At 44.4% G+C, this 19772-nt stretch overlaps 1 protein-coding gene across 1 annotated transcript in view; it reads left to right on the forward strand.

Moving 5' to 3' along the window:
- The window catches only part of srcin1b (SRC kinase signaling inhibitor 1b), a gene marked incomplete at its 3' end in the record, with an annotated part of 64087 nt that extends 44537 nt beyond the window's left edge, over window positions 1-19550 (forward strand). Inside the window, exons 6-18 of the mRNA XM_084568041.1 lie at window positions 1969-2894; window positions 3860-3949; window positions 5423-5463; window positions 5739-5762; window positions 8159-8319; window positions 9457-9632; window positions 10464-10594; window positions 12501-12648; window positions 14233-14539; window positions 15532-15892; window positions 15969-16111; window positions 17226-17375; window positions 19398-19550. Coding sequence (XP_084424167.1) covers window positions 1969-2894; window positions 3860-3949; window positions 5423-5463; window positions 5739-5762; window positions 8159-8319; window positions 9457-9632; window positions 10464-10594; window positions 12501-12648; window positions 14233-14539; window positions 15532-15892; window positions 15969-16111; window positions 17226-17375; window positions 19398-19550 — 2811 coding nt within the window. The remainder of the gene's footprint in view (window positions 1-1968; window positions 2895-3859; window positions 3950-5422; window positions 5464-5738; window positions 5763-8158; window positions 8320-9456; window positions 9633-10463; window positions 10595-12500; window positions 12649-14232; window positions 14540-15531; window positions 15893-15968; window positions 16112-17225; window positions 17376-19397) is intronic.
- Window positions 19551-19772: the final 222 nt, after the last annotated feature.

A 19772-nucleotide genomic window follows, 5' to 3' on the forward strand; every position in this document is an offset into this window, starting at 1 on the left:
GTAGCACTGTCAGCGTTAGAAGCAGGAACAATGGACAAATGGAAGGATTTGAGAGACTTTAACCATGACCAAACCATGATGGCTAGAAAACTGAGACACAACATCTCCAGAACTGCAGCCCTTGTTGGGTGTTCCTGGTCTGCAGTGGTCAGTATCCATCAAAGGTGGTCCAAGGCAGGAAACAAACTAGAGACACGGTCATGGAAGACCAAGGATCAGTAAGAAGGCTGGCCCATGTGATCCAGTCCAATAGAGTGCTGGAAAAGTTAATGCTGGTTCTGAATGAAAGCTCCTACAATGGACGCATGAGCATCTGAACTGGACTACGGATCACTGGAAGAAGGTGGAGTTCATGGAGATGTTACTTTGACATGTACCACTCACCTAAGCATTGCTGCAGACCATGTCTACTCTTTCATGGAAACAGTGTTCCCTGATGGCCTCTTTCAGCAGGATTTCTCTCTGGTTCAGGAATGGTTTGAGGAACAACCTACAAATTCCCCACACCTCAGTCCAATCCTGCATCTTTGTGATGTTCTGGTCAAAAAAAGGCCAAACTGTGGAGGCCCCACCTCTCAACTTACAGCAGGACTTAAAGGATCTGTTGCTAACATCTAGTTTCCAAATATCACAAGATTATACAAAGAAAGAATATACATGATGTCAGAATGGATAAATGGCTCAAATCTCAATAATCAATTTAACAAAAACATACGTAGATCCTTTGATTCATCTGTGTGACAGATATTGCTTAGCCCTGTCCAGTCACAGTGTTGAATGTTGCCTATATTAAGGACATGTCTTGTCATTGTACAATAAATCATGCAACAACAAACCTTCTGTTTGCTGCAAAGGTTCTAGTTTCATGTAACTCTGCCGAGCTTCGTTTCAGCAGCGGTAACTCGCTGAAAGCACTGCTGTTGTCAGCGTACGCGCCTTGGAGGTGGGACACGGTAACGTCACCCAGAAATCAATTGTCATCCATCATTTTGTGGAAGTAATCTTCATAAATAGATACACAGATAAAAAGGACATCGATCAAAGTTTGATTTCTGACCTGATTTTCTCGGGCAGATCATTCCACAGCAATGGGGCCCTAATTGAGAACGCCCCGTCACCTTTTAGTTTTCCACCGATCCCCTGGAACAGACAGTACACCTCTGCCTGAGGATCTCAGTGTATTTGCCAGCCTGTATGGTGCTAAATAAAGAGCTTTTAAAGATGGTTAATCATCTTAATATCAATTCTAAAATACTGCATACTGCTGTTGTTTAGGCCAGGTTCCTGATGTCTTCATTGCTTGGTAGCTATGGTTAGCTGCTGAGCGGGCCATACAAGCCAGCAGCGTTAGGTTAGCTTATGTTTCACAATGTTTGAATTATCCTCTGCTGCTCTGTGGGCCTACAAGCCAGCAGCATTTACTTAGTTTATTTCGATTTTAGGTTACGCGTCCTATCACATGACTGTATGTTTGTTAGGATTTCTCAGCTGGACAGGGCCTCTAAATGTGTTTTGCCTGGGGTTTTGGCACAAGGGATTGTTACATCTAATCCTGTGTATTAATGACTTCTAAAACATACTGGGAGCCACTGAGACCTGGTAGAACCAGACTGAGAGGATCCCTTTTCCTGGTTCTGGTTAAAAGTCTGGCAAATTTATTCATAGTTCAGACAGATAAAAAGGCTGATTGGTGAAATGAAAGCATGGAAAATAGTCTCTGTGTCTTTAAAAAATTTAAATATTGGATATTGGAAATGTTACTTTAGATGGTAAAAACTGTTATGTTAGTTATGTGGGACTCCAAACGTAGGAAAGAGTCGAGCCTAACCTGAGTGACATACTAGTTCTTAAGTGTGGTAACTGACTAAACTGTAGTTCCACCTGAAATACATCTGATCCCAAAACAGACCTCAAACGCATCACTTTGAGTACAGCTGACTTTTCTGTTTTTTGTTTTTTTGTTCTCAGAGGGAGATGGTGTATGCGCCTCAGGACTCTCCGCCCAACCGCCGACTGAGCAACCCCCCCATGTCTTCCCAGCATTCATCGTCCTCTGCCTCACCTCCTCATGGCTCCCCGTCGCGTGCCCGCCTGCTTTACAGTGGCGGCAGGCCATCGTCCTACGCTGGGCCGGCACACCACACCCACTCCCTGCCTCACCCGCACTCCCAGTCCCACCACTCCTCTCCCCAGCAGCATCCGCAGCTCCACCAGCCCCACCACACCCAGGCGGCCTTCTGCGCCTCCTCCAGCGCCATTCTGGAGCGCAGAGACGTGAAGCCCGATGATGAGGTGGGGGGATCCAGAACCGTGGTGCTGCTGCGGGGAGATGATCGCGGTGGAGGTGGGATCTACGCCGACCCCTACTCTCTGGGCCCTGAAACAAGTCGGCTGAGTCTCGCAGGGGGGCCTCACTCTCCTCTGCCGGCCAGAGCCGACCCATACGGCTCCTTATACCGCCGTGGGGGTGGAGGAGGAGGTGGTGCTGGATCAGTGCGGTCACTCACCTCCTATTCTGCAGCCGCTTTGCAAGGAGAGTTGATGGAAAGCGGTGCCCTCTACAGACCAGGAGGCCCCCTTTATAATGATGCCTACGCTGCGTCTGTTTTGGCCATGGGGCTGCGAGTTCCACCACCATCCTCCCCGCAGAAGATACCTGACGTGAGGGATCCCTACGGAGGCACCATGCCAAACCGGGGCTCCCCCGGGAGGCAGAGTTTGCGCAGGGACTCTGTGACCTCCTCTGTGTTTGGCGACAGTCCCAAAGCCCGGGGCCAGGGCCCAGCACTGGGGCTCACCTCAGAGCAGCTCTGCCTGATGGCCGGCCCTGGGGGGGAGGGAGGGAGCGCCGGAGGATTCGGCTCTCCTATGCTGGGCAATGAGACAGAGACCAGGTGATACAGACACACACTCCTGCATGCTTTCTGTTATTCACATGAGGCTTACTGTTGCGTAATATGTGTATAGTATCTAAATGTACTGGCCACAGATGTCCTTGAGAATGGAGGAAGAGAGGTATGGAAATGTAGGACATCCCACACATCAATTTAGATCTGGGCAATATGGAGACAAAATGTTCAGCAGGCACCTTATTAATGTCACGACGCACATGGTTAGAGGAGGCTTGACTCGTGTCTGTTAATGACTAAATACTTAAAACGTTGTCTAAGTCTCCCTTTTTGCTGACAAAACAGCCTTGACCCTTTGAGTTTGGGACTTTACAAGACCCCTGAAGGTGTGCCGTGCTGTTGATCTGACTTGTTTGTCCAACACACTATACAGATGTTTGATTGAGATCTGGGGGAATATGGAGGACAAATTGTTTATTTACTGCCTAACATATCTTGCAAACTGACGAGTGCCATGATAACCTAGTCTGACATAGACAGATTCAATTCTTTTCAGAATAAGAGTCTGGTAACATCTAAGTTTCATCATGGGGCTTGTTTTCACCGATACAGAGAAAGAAAAAAAAACAACGCATATTAAAGCACTGAGTAGAAGTTATAGTTATTCATGTGCGGTGTGAAAACAAGTATACCGAGGACAGAGCCCTGTGGCACGCAATTTTTGATGATTTGACTGACAGGTGGACCAATGGATCAGATGTTTGTTACTGCACATCTAGCAGGTCCTTTCTTTTCATTTGACTGAACCCCTGCTCAGTCTAGGCTGGCTTAAAACTTCATTCAGATTTCATTATGGGGCATTTCCAACCAACTTGAGCCATTTTGTTGTCAACAATTTCAACTCCACGGCACTCAGATGACATGTACAAGCATGTTGCTGCTACTCTTCTGTGCATCACACCATGAAGCCCATGTCAGCTGCAGGGTTCTGTGTTTGTCTGTGGATGCAGGGAGCGCATGGAGGCCATGGAGAAGCAGATAGCCAGCTTGACCGGATTGCTGCAGAGAGTCCTGAGCAGAGCACCGGAGGCAGAAAGCCCGTGAGACACACACGCATGCACAAAAATACTGTATGCAAAAACAGACACACCTACCTCGGCACATATTAACTTCCTAGTGTGAAACATACAGAACTCAGAAATACAGACATGAAGCACAAGGTGTTGACAAAAACGAGGCTGCTCTTTAAAATCTCAAACAAAAAAAAAAGTTATATGTGTATCAATAAGTCCCAAGTTTTCTTTCTTATCATCGACATATTGTCGGACCTGCAAACACTATTGTTACTGCTGCTGAGTCCTAAAAGCCATGAGTTGGTCAGTTTTTACATCTCCTTATGTTATTAATTAATTATGAATAATTCCATATATTGACCATTAAGTATTTAAATGTGTCTGTCAGAGGTCTTGAGATCATGGTTCAGTTTTATTTTCTTGCATTTCAGTCATTTTCTTGAGACATTAGTGAGTCCGGTAGGATAATGATGCAGCTTTAGGAGAAAGGTTTGGAAGTTAAAACTGGAGAAAGGATAAGGAGAAGGGGGCAGACAAGAAGAAGCAGGAGGAGAAAATAAAGATGAATGAAGAGGAGAAGATAAAGGAGGTGTCTTCATGTCTCCGTCACTGCTGTCCACATGATTCCAGCTTTGTTATTATATATTAACCTGATGTTCAGCTGTGTTTTCCTTGTGGGGATCGACGGCGTGACTCAGGGAGATGATATATATTGTAGAACAAGCTGTAATGTCTCTCTCACTGAGAGCAAAGACAAATCTAGAGGTAAATAAAGACATAATTTTTGATCATTATTGAGGAAATACAGTTTAAATTCAGCTCACTTTTAGGATCACTAGTAAATGCATTTTATGCTATGCTAAATAACAGAAACATTTTTAATTTAATCCAGTTTAACAGCACCACAAACAACATCCTCCAAAATGATCATCCAGTTGAGTTACCACCTTTCTGACACTGTTTCAACATCAACTGAACATCAGAAATGTCATGAAGATAAGATTTAGTGCAGGACAGTTATATTGGGATACCTAATGTTTTGGCAAGTGAGTGTGTTTTCCTATAGAACATTTTATCTTAGGTTTACAGATGGGAGGAGGTGGAATACTAGAGTCCAGACTACAGTGTTTTACATTTCTGAAGTGGTCTCTTATTTAACCCTGATAAACTTTTTATATACATATTTAGAATAAATAATTTTAGGCCTCAACATCCCTGTCGGTTTTCATCTCACATATTTTGCTGCAGCTAGAAAAATTGTAAATTTACGCGGGACAGGATCCATCAGTGGAAAATGTTGACGACACACGCAGGAAATTTTATCCTGCTGCTGTTGATCATGCTGGGAGTAAAGTGAGAACACACACACACACCCTGACACTGACTTGCAGCAACACACACGCCATATTTCCACATCTTCCGCCGTATATCGATAGCTTCTCAACAGCCGAGTCGATAGCGTGTCCTGCCTCTAAGTACTTTAACACTTGCCTCTTCCAGGGAGAAGATTGAGTCAGCCAGCGACTGCTCAGGAACTGACAGTAAGTGCTCACTAGCAAAAAAAAAAAAAAGAAAGAAAAAAAAAAACTAGTTCCTATCACTGCCTGTCACTGCTCCCCACTGCTGCCTGTTTGATAGCCACATAAATTGGCTCTTCTTCCTCTCACGGAGCGGCTGCTGTTTCATTTTTTTCTGCATAATTCCTAAAGTGCCTTATATGTGATTGTAATGGCTGACTGTGCAAGCTTCTCCGTTCTGTATGTTCTGCTGCTTCTGCTCCTTTTTGCTGCTGTGTAACTGCTGCTTCTTGTTTTAGCTGGACGAACTAAAAAAAACAAAGGTAGCTACTGAATGTGACCGTGTTCCTGACGTCTGTGTTACCTGTTCCCCTGTCTGCTCCTCCATCCTCTCTATTCTCCGTGTAGAGCCCCGTTAGCTCCCAAGAAAAAGCATTCATACTGTGTGTGTTTCATTTTAAAGGACCCTCCTCTTAATTTTTCCTTTGTATTGTATGTTTTAAATTAAGAAATCATAGAGTTGCATAATATCAGAAACAACCAACGCGGTTCTGGTTGGAATATTTATGGGGGCCACTCAAGCTTCACCATAGCATTATGACCAATATGGTGGTAGGTCTTTCTTTTGCCACCAAAATGGCCCTGACCTATCAAGGCATGGACTCCTCTAGACCTCTGAAGGTGTGCTGTGGTGGCACCAAGATGTCAGCAGCAAATCTTTTATAGGTCCTGCTTTACATTCGGAGGTGGGGACACCATGGATCGGACTTGTTTGTCCAGAACATCCCACAGATGCTGGATTGGTTTGAGATCTGAACCAGGTAGCATTATACCGCTGAAAGAGGCCATCAGAGAAAGCTGTCATCCACGTGAAGGGCAGGACCCAGAGTCTCCCAGCAGAAAATTGACCAAAGCATCACACTGCCTCCATCGACTTGCTTTCTTTTTATAATGCATCCTGGTGCATTGTGTTCCCCAAGTAAGAGACGCAAACGCACCCGTCCATCCATGTGATATAAAAGAAACATGATTCATCGGACCAGACCACCTTCCTTCATCTCTCCATGGTCCAGTTCTGATGCTCAACCGTTGTAGGAGCTTTCATCAGTGGACAGGGGTCAGCATGGACACCCTGACTAGTCTGCAGCTACACAGCCCCATACAAAACACACCGTGATCCGCTGTGTGTTCTGACTCCTTTATACCAGAACCAGAGCCGTCCATGACCCTGTCTCTGGTTCTTCTCCTTCCTTGGATCACTTTTAATAGGTACTGACCACTGTAGACCAGGAACACCCCACAAGAGCTGCAGTTCTAGAGATGCCGTCACAGTTTGGTCTTTGTCAGAGTCTCTCAAATCCTTCCACTCGTCCATTTTTCCTGCTTCAAACCTCAGCTTTAATAACAAAATGTTCGGTTGCTGCCTGATATATTCCACCCACTGACAGGAGCCATAATAACCAGATAATCAGTTGTTATTCCCAGATCAGTGGCCATAATATTATGGCAGATTGCTAACGCTAAACACTGAAATTATTTTTATTTGATTTCTTTTTATAAAGTGATCCTTCTGGTTTAAAGAGGAACTTAATTTAATATTCTATTTAATATGCTCTCAGACACATATCTAATATTTAGATCTCATATCAAATTATAGATAAGCCCAGATGATTTTACAACTTGAATATTCTTTAGATGAGTTTGGGCCGTTAAAATCTTCTTTATTTTCCGTAAAGCCTAACAGATTTATTTGAAAACCTTTGACTTTTACTTTCCCCTGTTAAGATCTGCCAGTTATTTATCTGGCAGTCCCTCAGTAGTATTCGCTCTTTGTGCTTGCCGATAAAATTAGACCATTCCTCTTTTTCATCTTAGCAAGCCACAGAAAGGCAACGTGATGTCTGCAGAGTTTCCGAGGGGCCACAGTGCTGCTGTCTTGAACGATGGTTAAAAGCGGTCAGATGCTCTCACGGCGGCTGCAGAGTTTCTAGGATACACTCCGTAGACGGCTGGAGACCGTCGCCTTGCCTGCAGACGTGTTGGCACCGAAGCGTTTGAAATATTTCTCAGTGGTGTGGCGGTCACGCAGGAGTCCAGACTTCACAGCTCTTTCTCACTAAAGAGCAATGCAACTCCTAAAAACTCTTAAAACCCACCGTGTTATTGACTAATTTGTCTTCCAGTGCCTTTCCCTTTGTCTTGTTCTGCATGACATGTGTGACTCAGCTCCCTAATTATTCTCAGAGCACAGCCTTCATTGTCCTTTCAAAGGATTATCTGATTTGGAAACACTAATATGGTTTGGTTGTCTGGGGACTTTGTTCTAATGAAACTCTTGGATTTAGTGAAAACACTGTTTTTCACTGCTGATTCTGTTTGTCCCTGAAGCATTCCCATGCTGTTGATCATTGTTAAGACCGTAATCTCCACCCCTGACCGGCCCAGCAGATAGAACTTGTCCTGGATTGCTGTCGTCAAATCCTCAAATCCTCCATGCGGTCAAATTGTTTTCCTGCTGGGTGGATATTTAAGGTCCTCAGGGTCAAATCTCTGCAGGTTTCTCTCACAGTGCGCACGCTGCTTCTTTTTTAATCCTTTGATTTGCTCGCAGTGTTTTGGGACAATTTCTATCAGCTGTAAATGTGCTCTGAAGAACCCCTAAAACCAAAGTGAAACAAAGAAAGTTCCCTGTATTAAATATTCATTGTCTGCTGGGCAGCTTTGACACCATCTGCTCCTCTGGCCCTGATGCCACCTCCACCCTCGGGGCCCAGCCAGCCGGTGGCGGTGTCACGGTTGCAGATGCAGCTCCACCTGCAGGGCCTGCAGCAGAACACCAACGCCCTGCGCAAGCAGTTGTCGCAGCTGCGCAACATTCAGGTGTGTATACGAGTCTAAAACAGCAGGTAAAATTTGTCACTGGGTGTTTGTTGTTCATGAGCGCAGACTAATAGAGGCCACTTTATTAGGTATATGTGGCTAAAACTAATGCAGTCTGACACAATGTACACTTCTGTAAGCTGCGAAGTTTACGGACCTTTTCAATGCTCTTAAATTGAGGAACTGAACACTGAGGTGTCTAAGGCTGCTTGCACACCAAGGAAATTGGTCTAGTAACCCCCGGAGGACGGGGATATATAGTGTGCATCCATCTCACTCATGGCGGCAGTCTGTCATTAGTCCTACTCTACAGTCAGTATTTAAGGCTGTTGTAGAAATACATCTAATCCGCTTAGTCTCAATATCAGAGGCCAGTTGTAGTTTGTGGTGTTCCAATAATCCATGAATAGTACTGAGTAGTAGCTAATGACATAATAAATAAAAAAACTCGTCCTGACTCTTGTTAGTTTTTTCCAATAAACTCTTCTGATTCACAGCGTTTTTGCATCTTGCTGAGAGAATATAATCTCCACATTTGTACCTTTATTGCAACTACGAAGGAGAAATTATGTGTTTTTCTTTTTAAAGTTGGTTATATTAATGGTAGGTGCAGTTGTTATAACAGCAGAATATCAGAGCCTTAAAGGGGTCCACAGCACATGTAGACTCCTGATTTGAAAACTGAAGGAAAACTCCTTCAACCTGGCAGTGGTAGATGTTGTTTGTGCCTCGATGAATTAGTTTCAACTTCATCTTTTTTTGCATCGCTCTTCTCCTGTTATAGCTCAGGTGAACACGTGCGCCTGTTTTTGCAGGGCAAGAGGGTACCAAGGTATGGAGAGGAGGCACTTTGTAGAGTCTTTTTTTTGTGCTGAACTCAGTAACTCACTCCACACAGAGGGAAGGAGTCATCCAGCTTTTTCTTGCATTGTCACTCCCCTCATCCCTCGGCACATTTCAGAGAACATAGCCCAGCCCCTAATAATTGTCCACATATGTGGATATATATAAATATATTTGGATACACCCAGGACACATTTGAGTGATCTGATCTCAGACCAATGCTGACATATTACCCGATGAACTGCAGTTACAGAGTCTACGTTTCTTAATCCATCCTCATGACCTGTTTTCCAGCTGGAGAACCAGGACTCGGTGCTCTCCCTGCTGAGACAGACGGAGTCCGAGCTCAGCCTCATGATGCTGGACGCCATGCGCACGCAGGAGGACCCGCTCCAGAGACAGCGCCTCCTGGTGGAGGAGGAGAGACTCAAGTACCTCAACCAGGAGGAGCTGCTCATCCAGCAGCTGCAGTGAGTTCAGAGCACAAGCACCACAACACAGGCGGCCTTCAAATGTCTGAACATCCATCTACAGAAGTTTATCTAGCCTCATCAATTTGTACAGATCTTTGTTGAGCAGTTAAAGGATGGGCCATAGATATATTTAGATATTCAGTGACTTTTGATAAATAACCTTGGTGCAAGAGTACTTGTCTTGACATTTGATATTTTGTGCAGCCCTCATCAGCATCAACAGCACCTATACTGTTAGCAGCGACTGTTAATGCAAATGTTTGCAACTAACACTCAACATCTGTTCTGTGAAAAGAGTCGTGGGCCTCATTCAGACCTTGTATCAACATCCATCCTGAGGAATCTGATCTGAAGTGTCCAGTTTAAAGTGCATGTCTTAAATCACCCAGGACACATTTGACTTTTCCGAACTCAGACCACATGTGGAGGTGGTCTGGAGACACATTTTACCTCAATCCTTTGGTAGTGTGAACACACAATGAGTCCTGGGTCACATTAAAGACCACCTACTCAACAGGGGTGATCTCTGGAAGAGGAGTTTAACTCATTCAATATGGTGCTGTTTATTTACAAATAGAGAAACTGAGATCAGATCTCCAGTGCTGGCTGGGGACACACGTGGAGACGTATTTAAATGCCAGGTGTGAACACAGGTACATAAAGCTAGCCAGCTGTGATCAGATTGCAGGGCTCAGATGTTAATGCAAGGTCTGAACCATAGTGGTTTGAGGCCTGCAGCGTGGTTAAAATGATACCGTGTTGTGTTATGATAGCAGCTTTACGCACCACATTCATTAATAGAGTGATACGTATGTGTGACCTTGACAGCGACCTGGAGAAATCCGTGGAGGAGCTGCAGAGGAACTCGTCGGTCAATCACGGCCTGGTGACGGAGCAGGACGTGGAGCAGAAGAGCAAAGAGCTGAGGATGCTGGGAGAGACGCTGACTGAGCTCAAAAGTAAGAGGAGTGTATAATCTCCACAGCTTTTTGGTGTTCCATTTACCAAAACAGAGAGACAGACAGCCATTCTCACTCAATTTAGAATCACCAATTAACCGTAATGAGCATGTCTTTGGACAGTGGGAGGAAGCTGGAGTAAACGGAGAGAACCCACGCAGACACAGGGAGAACATGCAAACTCACAGAAAGGCTCCAGTGTTAGTGAGGTTCATAGAGAGGATAGGGTAGTCACAGAATTGTTTGTTCAACTTTGCATAAGGTTTGCTGACAGAAATAAAAATCAGCAGAAATAGAAGTTTACTGTAACACCTGCCTGGGCACGCCACTGAACTGAGTCTGAATCATTGAATTCCTGTTCATTTCTACTTTATTTCAGTCCAGTGTTATTCCCCGGCTGCACATTTTAAATATTCTTTCACTGCACGTTTTGTAATGTGCTTACTAAGTAAAACCACAGCATGAAGGCGTAAGTCTTTGTTCGTAGTTCAAGTACAAAAAGTGCCAAAATGCGACGCGCATGCTTTGCATTTTAATGTCATGCAAAGCCACATATTAATATTTATGAATCTTCTTATGATTGATATTCATGAAGTTTCAGGTTTAGCCTCTTGTCCTGCTGCTCTGACCCGTGTACCTCACTCTCCATCTTGAATATTAACGAGTAGCTGCACGGCTCTCTGAGGCTCGTATATTATGTCGTGTAGACTTGTGACTTGACTTGTGGATAGTATGTCCATCTGGAGCCCACGGATGTAAATTATTAAATTGTTATTTAATCAGACAGCTGGGATAGGCTCCAGCAGACCCCCGCGACCCTTAACAGGAATAAGCGGGTACAGAAGATGAATGAATGAATGAATGTTATTTAATGAGGTTGCTTCACTGAGATTGATCATAATCAGATAAACACACTAATGACAATTGTGTTCTATAGCTACAAAATATAAATAGATCTACTTGTCTTTAGTGTCATTTAGCCTTGTTGCACAGAAAGAATCAAGTACAGACGTTCAATGAATGTCGAATATAGATTTTAAAGGACAGACTGCTCTGTCTGACTCAGAGCCATGTGGGTACCATTCAACGTTTTAATTGGGAGTTACTGGTAGAGGTGCAGAAGACCAGATTCCTCTTTTAAAGTGTTTTCATTAAAATGCTAGCGAATGCTGAAAGATGGAAATAGAGCCTGACCTGACACTGACTTGGAGCAGTGAATAAAACGGTGTTGTCTGCAAAAATCTGCATACTAAAGTTCTGAGTAGAAGGAAAAACAAGTAGACCCAGGATGGACCCCTGTGGCACACCATTTTGATGACATTTGACCAACTGATGTGCACTATTTTCAGGAAAGCTGGGCGTCCAACATTTGAGATACCGCTTGAATTGTCCCCAAAGACAAATACAAACTCTATGGTACTGCTCATCTAGCAGGTTCCTTTGACTAAACCCCTATTGACTAGCCTGGCGTAACACTGTCTGGATTTCATTAAGGGGCTTTTCAACCGATTAAAAGCAACAGATATCTCTGGACGCAAATGGATAATCCTTCAACTAATCAGAGATATTTTATTGTGAACAAATTCAACTCCACGGTGCCCAGATGATGTGTATAACTACGTCTCTGTTACTCTTCTGTCCATCACCACATAAAGCCCAGAATGAATGATTTGAATGGTCCAGCAGATTTATATTGGAGTATGATCAGTTCCCAATGGAGAGACTCCAGACCAACTTTGCGCCATAACAAGTTTGTGGACACAGTCTTCTTCACTGAAAACATCTGGATATAAAAAGCAGCATCCTGTCTTCTCTGTAAAGTTCTCCGCAGTCTTCTTAACCTCCCTGACACTAATATCTCAGAACGTCCATCTGACACACCATTGTCCCCCTCTCTCCTTTGCAGACCAGTTCCCCAGTCTGCAGAGTAAGATGCGGGTGGTGCTGAGGGTGGAGGTGGAGGCGGTCAAGTTCTTGAAAGAGGAGCCTCACCGCCTGGACGCCCTGCTGAAGCGCTGCAACACAATGACCGATGCACTCAGCATGCTGCGCAGGTACTCACATCAAACGCCCCTCCGCATGTCCGCTCACAGTTTTAGATATTTTTATTATTTTATCATTGTCTGGGATTCTCTGTATAAGACTCCTGTATCATTACCTCAGTCATTAAACAAAGGTTTAACGACTGATAAAGACATTTTGTTCACACTTTAGTTCAAACGGGAGACCAGTATCTCTTTTTCATATTGCTGCTGCAGTTAATGGTGCAACGTTCTGGTCAATTAGTTCACCAGACGAGGTGCCAGAGAGATGATTATTTCATCATGATGATTTCATGAAATGTTGTTGGTAAGATTGTTGAGAATCCAGGTTTCTGGTTTCTTTGCATAGCAGTAATTCGACCATTTCATGACTGATCCTTCAGCGTATGTAGTGATCCATAGGGGTTGGTTCAGATCTTGCATTAACATCCGACCCGGGCGATGCCATTGCAACTGCCCAGCTTTAAATACCTGTGTTCACAGCATTAAAATGCATCTCCACATGCGTCCCTGGCAAGCACTAGAGATCTGATCCCAGTTTCTCTGTATGTAAATAAACAGCACCATCATCTGGTCAGAAGAGTATTATAACAGCTGTTGTCTCTGATAGATCTACCTACTGCTGAATTAGAAAAATGAACAGCTGTTTGTTTGTGCGTCATGACTTGGGGAGATGATACATATTTTGGAACAAGCTGTAAAGTGCCTCTCACTGTAATCACACACACTAAGTTTTTATTTATTTATTCATCTCCACCCAGATGTTAGTTATTTTAGAGACAAAGTTCTGAACCCTAGAGAAAAAATACGTTTTTTAATGACAGAATCATACAAAGTGTACTTGTATTCAATCATTTCATGACTTCATTCTTGCCATTTATTTATTATTTAGTTCTGAATCTGAAACTTGTGAACGTCTAAAAGGAGACAATTTACAGCGTTGTTAGTTCCTGCTTTCAAATGGATCTCATGAGCTCATGGTTAACAATTTGGGAAGTCGTGTACACAAAATATTTGGCGTTCAAGCAGTAATATCGGCCGTAAGTATATCGCTGCTACGCAACTGTTGACGTCTGGCGGTCAAACTTGTCACAACGCACGAACTTCGACATCTTTCGCTTACTAAGGCGTGAATACCACTAGAGGCATTCATGTGGACTCTTCTCGTTTACAACATTCAACACGACAACATCTGAAGGCAGCATGTGTTACTCATGTCTTATAACACATTTGTATTTAAAATACTTGTATTTAAGTGTGAACAAAGTACGAGTACAGCTAATCAATGCTTTGTTCAATCCTTTTCCTCACGCTTAAACCTCCAGACTGAAATTATCCCACTTTTTCTGGTTCATGTCATGTGATGTGAATCATTTGCACAAAACCAGAAATGAAAATGCATTATTTTGGGTTGTTGTGTCTAACGTGTAACTATTATTAACATTTTATGAACGAAGTAATCAAATTTCAGTTGGAGTAATCAAAAAAATTTATTTGAGTAATTAAAAAAATATAATCAACAGAACAATTAAAAAAGTTTTGAGTTTGCTTTTCTTCCAAAGTCCAGGACCTCATGGTGTCCTGTGTGTATTGTAGTCTCTTGTATTCACCCTGTATGTACAGACAAGTCACCGAGGGGGTGTGGAAGAGCCCTGACGACTTCTCCAGCCAGACGTCGAAGAGATCCGAGGACCTGAGTCGCAGCTCTGACCTGGACATCCTCAACAGTCCTCCTCTCAGCCTCACCGACCTGAGCACCAGCGCCGGCCTGGCCAACTGGATGCCCGACGCCTCGGGCCCCGAGCAGGACGTCCAGCCCTCGATGACCTTCAGAAACAGAGTCCTCGATGAGCTGCCCAGTCGGCGTCCTGCCGATAAGTCTGTGTCGGCTGAAGTCAGACTGGTAATCATGCAGTCTCCTCAGTTAGAGCGTTGACTAGAATTAATTCATTGTACAGCAATTATAAAACACACATACAAAACAGGATAGTTGGGGTACGGTACAAACCTTCTTAACATTTTCATGTTTTTTTTTTCATTTATCACAAGCAGAGATTCCCAGTAAGCAGAATATAACTACAGCTTTGCAACCTCTCACAAAACTTACGAAACTAAAGCAGGAAAAGGTGCAAAATACAGTTGCATAGATGTGCCTTTGCAAAACACAAAATCCTCAGAGCAAACCATGCAGCTACGTCGAGCAGGAGTTGCACTTTAGCACCCTCCGTTAAACTTTTGTTTTTGAAATACATCCTTTAATCCTTAAATGTGTGTTTGGAAATTATTGCAATGCATACTATCACCATATTACTTGGAAAACAGGAAGGAATAATCACAAAAGTGATGGCGTGCCATTTCCTCAGTATTCACTAGAATGAAGAAATTAGCACGATCTGGCTCTAAAAGGAGCGAGACAAAAACAATCAAGACTTTCTTGCTGATAACAAATCATGCTGGCTTATATAAAAACATTGGGAAAATTAATTAAGCATAGATGAACCAAAGATTTTACACTTCTACCGTGTTCTTAATCTTTTTAACTGCTTTTACAGCTCACACACTGTTTGTCTCTATTAATCTAGTGACCTAATCACACTGTTTTAAATCTCATAACTGACCATGAATTAACGGTTCTCAGTTTTTAACAGATACTTCACATTTGTCTCTTTCAGCTCATCATACACGTGTATTTTCAGCTTTCCTCAGATACTTACCTTTTAACCAGTCACACAAACAAACACTTTCTACAACGTAACACCGTCAGGACGGGACCAGATGGGACATGCACACAGTTCATTCCAAAAACCTGCTGCATATATCTGTCTCTTTTGTGTTTTTCCAGCTTGTCCTGTCAGTACTTTGTGTTTCATTCATCTATATCTGTATATATGTCAGGCGGCAGAGCGGGACTGGGAGGAGAAGCGTGCCAGCTTGACCCAGTTCAGCGCCCAGGACATCAATCGTCTGCTGGAAGAAACCCAGGCTGAGCTGATGAAGGCCATCCCAGACCTCGACTTCGCTGCCAGGCACATAAACAAGCCAGCAGTGCCCCCCAAGCCCCAGATCACCATCCCAATAACTTCCACCACAGCTACTTCTTCTTCTTCGGCCGGGACCACTGGGACGGCGGCCACCAGCACCTCCAGCACCACGACAACAACCAACGCAGCCGGCGCCGACCAACAGCCTGGCAAGGTGCAGCTAGCTGCCCAGAAGCTGAACAACATGGAGGGGGGCGGTTCACACAGAGGCTCGGGTGAGTGGTCTTTGTCTAATTGTTTTTCACTCCGCAGTGTTTCTGTAGTAAAGACAAAAACTGTCCTGCTTTTCAGTGGACCTCAGTGTAGCCAGGTACCGAACAGAAAAGCCCTCCAAGTCTCCTCCACCGCCTCCACCACGCCGGAGCTTCCCGTCGGCACACGGCCTCACCACCAACCGCACGGGAGAAGTCGTGGTCACCACCAAGAGCTTGAAGGTGAGGCACGTGGAGATGATAATAAGCTATTATTGATGTGTAAATATTGTATTTGAGATGTTCATTTTCTTTTACCAAAACACACAAAGATATTCTGTTTACAATCTACATGAAGAGAACTGTGGTACTGTGGAATATTTGAACCGTTTCCATGGAAACAAAATGATCGATCAGATATATGTGTTTACATATATCATTGATGAAGTGGTTCTACTGGAAATAGTACAGCAGAAGAAGAAAGAGGAGGAGGATGAGATGAGAAGGATGGCGAGAAGAAGAACCAGGAAGAGAAGGACTAGAAGAAGATAGAAGGAGAAAAACTAGAAGAGAGAAGTAACTAGGGGGAAGGAGAAGAAGATGGAAGAGGAGAAAGACGAGAAGGCGGGGTATAAGAAGAAGAAGGAGAAGAAGACGAAGAAGGAGGAGAATGAGAAGGAGAAAGAGGAGGAGAACAACAAGAACAACACAGAGGAGGAACAATAGAAGAGAAGATGGAAGAGGAGGAGAAGGACATATGGGGAAGAAGTATGCAGAGAAAGAAGAAGCGGTCCGCTTATCTGCTTCAAGTGCATAAAGAGAAGGAGAAGAAGAAAAAAGGAAGGGAAGTAGGATAAGGAGGTGGAGATGGAGAAGGAAAAGAAGTTCTTTAATAAATTGATGAAAAGAAGAAGATGACAAAGATGTCGTTGCCGTCCACATTGATTCCAGCTTCGTTCATCTTTTTGAACACTTGGTTGTTTTTCTACCTCCGTGTTTCTGTCCCTCCTGGAAACTCGTCCCCTGATGTTTAGCCCACGTGGAGCAAACATGCTCAGACAAAATGGATTTATTCCAACCAGAGAAAAAACGGCAGATCGAGTGTTTACATGGTTCAGGAGATCAGATGATGAAACGTTTACACCAGCCCTCTACATCTGATTGAAAACTCATGATCAGTCTGTTCTGAATGAGGTGGTGACATGAGGAAGTTTTATTCTGATTATTAGAGGAATACTAACAGTGGTTTATATGAAGTGAATGCTAAATGGTCACGTTCACCCACTCGTTCACACACCAGTGTCATGTCTTGCTCAAGCCGCCCCAAGGTTAGACTGTCTTTATTGTGTCTGTTTAGACGGAAGAAGACGGTGACATGCCCAAAACGCTTGTGAAGCTGAGGCGGACCCCGTCTGACACCCCCCGACCCGCCTCGACCCCTCCCGTGATCGCAGCCTCGGCCGTTCAAGACGAGGACGACGAAGAGAAGATCATTGCTGAGCTAGAGGTACAGCAGCTTGGGCAATAAGAGATCGATTAATCATCCAGGTCATTTGTGTTGCCGATCTTGTTTGTATGTGTTGGTTAACTTGTCTTTACTGCCACCCTGTCACACAACAACAAAGATATTTCAGAGAACGCCTGTAAAAGATACCCCTTGTAATAAACGCTACAGCGCTCTACCAAAGGCCGGGCCCCCCTGCGTCTTGGGCTCCCTGGGCAGAAAGGTAAATTTAAAACCACCAGCAGCCATCTGTCTCCTCCTCTCCTCTGGATGGAGCTTCTGTTTCTGCCGACTTTCCCCTTTTTTATTTACTGCTGTTTATTTCCTGCTGCTGCTCAAACCTTCACATCTCTGCAACATGTTCTGCAAAAACAAAACTCAAACCCTTTTGTGCCTGTTTGTTTCTTTGAGCTTCAGACTGTTTGAAAACACTGATCAACCACAACATTATGACCACCTCCCTAATATTGTGTAGTTCCCCCTTACTCGTTGAAGTATGGACTCCTCTAGACCTCTGGAAGACGTTAGCAGCAGATCCTGCTAGTTCTGCTTTGATGCGAGAGGTGGGGGGGCCTCCATGGATTGGACTACAGAGTCTGGATTGGACTGAGAGCTGGGGAATTTGGAGGCCAAGTCAAGACCTTGAGCTACTTGTTGTGGTTCTTCAAACCATTTCTGCACAAGACTTCTGGTAAAAGAGGCCATCAGGGGATACTGTTTTCAAGGGTGGTCATGGTCTGCAGCAATGATTAGGTAGGTGGTACGTGCCAAAGGAACATCCACATAAATGGAAGGACCCAAGGTTTCACACCTGCCTCCACGCCTTGCCTTCCCCCCATATCTCATCCTGGTGCCATGTGTTCCCCAGGTAAGCAACACAAACGCACTGAAGATCCATCAGGCCAGACCACCTTCTTCCATTGCTTCGTGGTCCAGTTTTGTTGCTTGTGTCTATGTCTGTGAAGGTTCTCAGTCATCCAGGTCATGGTATATACAAAAAGGTTCAAAAAAGGCAACTGGACTTGTAGACTGGACTCTACAAGTCCAGCTGCCTTTTTTTTAACCTTTTTGGATATGCTTGTGTCTACACTTGGTCTCCAGCCACACACATCCAAAACAAACTGTGATCCACTGTGTGTTCTGTCAGAATTAACCTTCTCAGCAGTGTGCTGGATTGGACCTCATGGGTACTGACCACTGCAGACCAAGAACAACCCCACAAGAGCTGGAGTTCTGGAGATGCTCTGACCCAGTCATCTAGACACCGTTTGCCAAAGTCTCTCAAATCCTTCCACTCCGTCCATTTTTCCTGCTTCAAACATCAACTTTGAGGACAAAATGTTGCCTGCCTTACATATCCCACCACCTGAAACTGACTGTCAGTGGTCATAATGTTATGGCTGATTGCTATAAGTGTGTGGTGACAGTTGTAGATGCTTAACTGAGCTTCTTCTTCCAACCCTGTTAACGATTTCTTTAATATCTCATCTAATGTGATGAAACTCACGGGTTAACTCCTGCTGCAGCTAGGTGAACATGCCTTAGAGTCAGCCTGGATCGAAGCTGGTGATCATTTTGGGTCCGCTTTGCCGACTGTGAGCAGCGACCGCACTTCCTGTCAGCTCTGACACATTTAGCAGCGTAAAGAGAGTCTTATTTGTTGTTAAAATAAAAGACAGCTACTGAGAGGGAGGCGGTTGACCGAGTCCATTTTCTCACATGCAGGCGTTTCAAATTCAGATCCTGCCTTTTATTTGCTGAGGACATTCAGAGGACAGTGCAACCTTTTAAGTTACTGTCAGAATGGATTAAAACCTATCAATCAGTTTCTTGGAAGTGCACCTTTAGTCAGTAAGTCGAAGCAAAATCCAAGCTTCCAATCCATTGTCGACTTTTGGGACTTTGGGATGTTTTGAGTCATTTTTTGCATAGAAATGTAGAAAAATTCAACAACATTTAAGAGGCACCGTACGTGGCGGTTTGTGTTTCAGCGCTTTAAAAGCTGTCCTCTCTCGGCTCTCACAGAACAGCAGTAACTCTCCGGGGCCGACGAAGGGCCCCACCGTCGCGGCCCGCCTCAAACACCTTCAACAGGGCAGCCTGGAGAGACCCAAGACCCGCAAGCAGAAAGAGGATTTCCCCAAAGTCCAGGGCCAGCAGCAGGTATTCCACTTCTAAAACCTCCTCCACCTCAAAGGACGTTCTCCCTCCTGCGACTCCGGATGCGAGATGAGAGAAACTGTGTAGGCCCTACCAGCAGACACGCTAAAACCAGAGAGGGAGGGGGGCGACTCTGTCTCTCTGCAGATTTTTACCAGTTCTTGCTGTGTGTTTTGACATTTGAGTTCCTGGATCTAGCCTAGCTTGCTTAGAGGTTTTTGTCGTACGAGTCTGTTGATG

The sequence above is a fragment of the Chelon labrosus genome, assembly GCF_963514085.1.
Source record: "Chelon labrosus genome assembly, chromosome: 19".
Taxonomy (NCBI): Eukaryota; Metazoa; Chordata; class Actinopteri; order Mugiliformes; family Mugilidae; genus Chelon; species Chelon labrosus.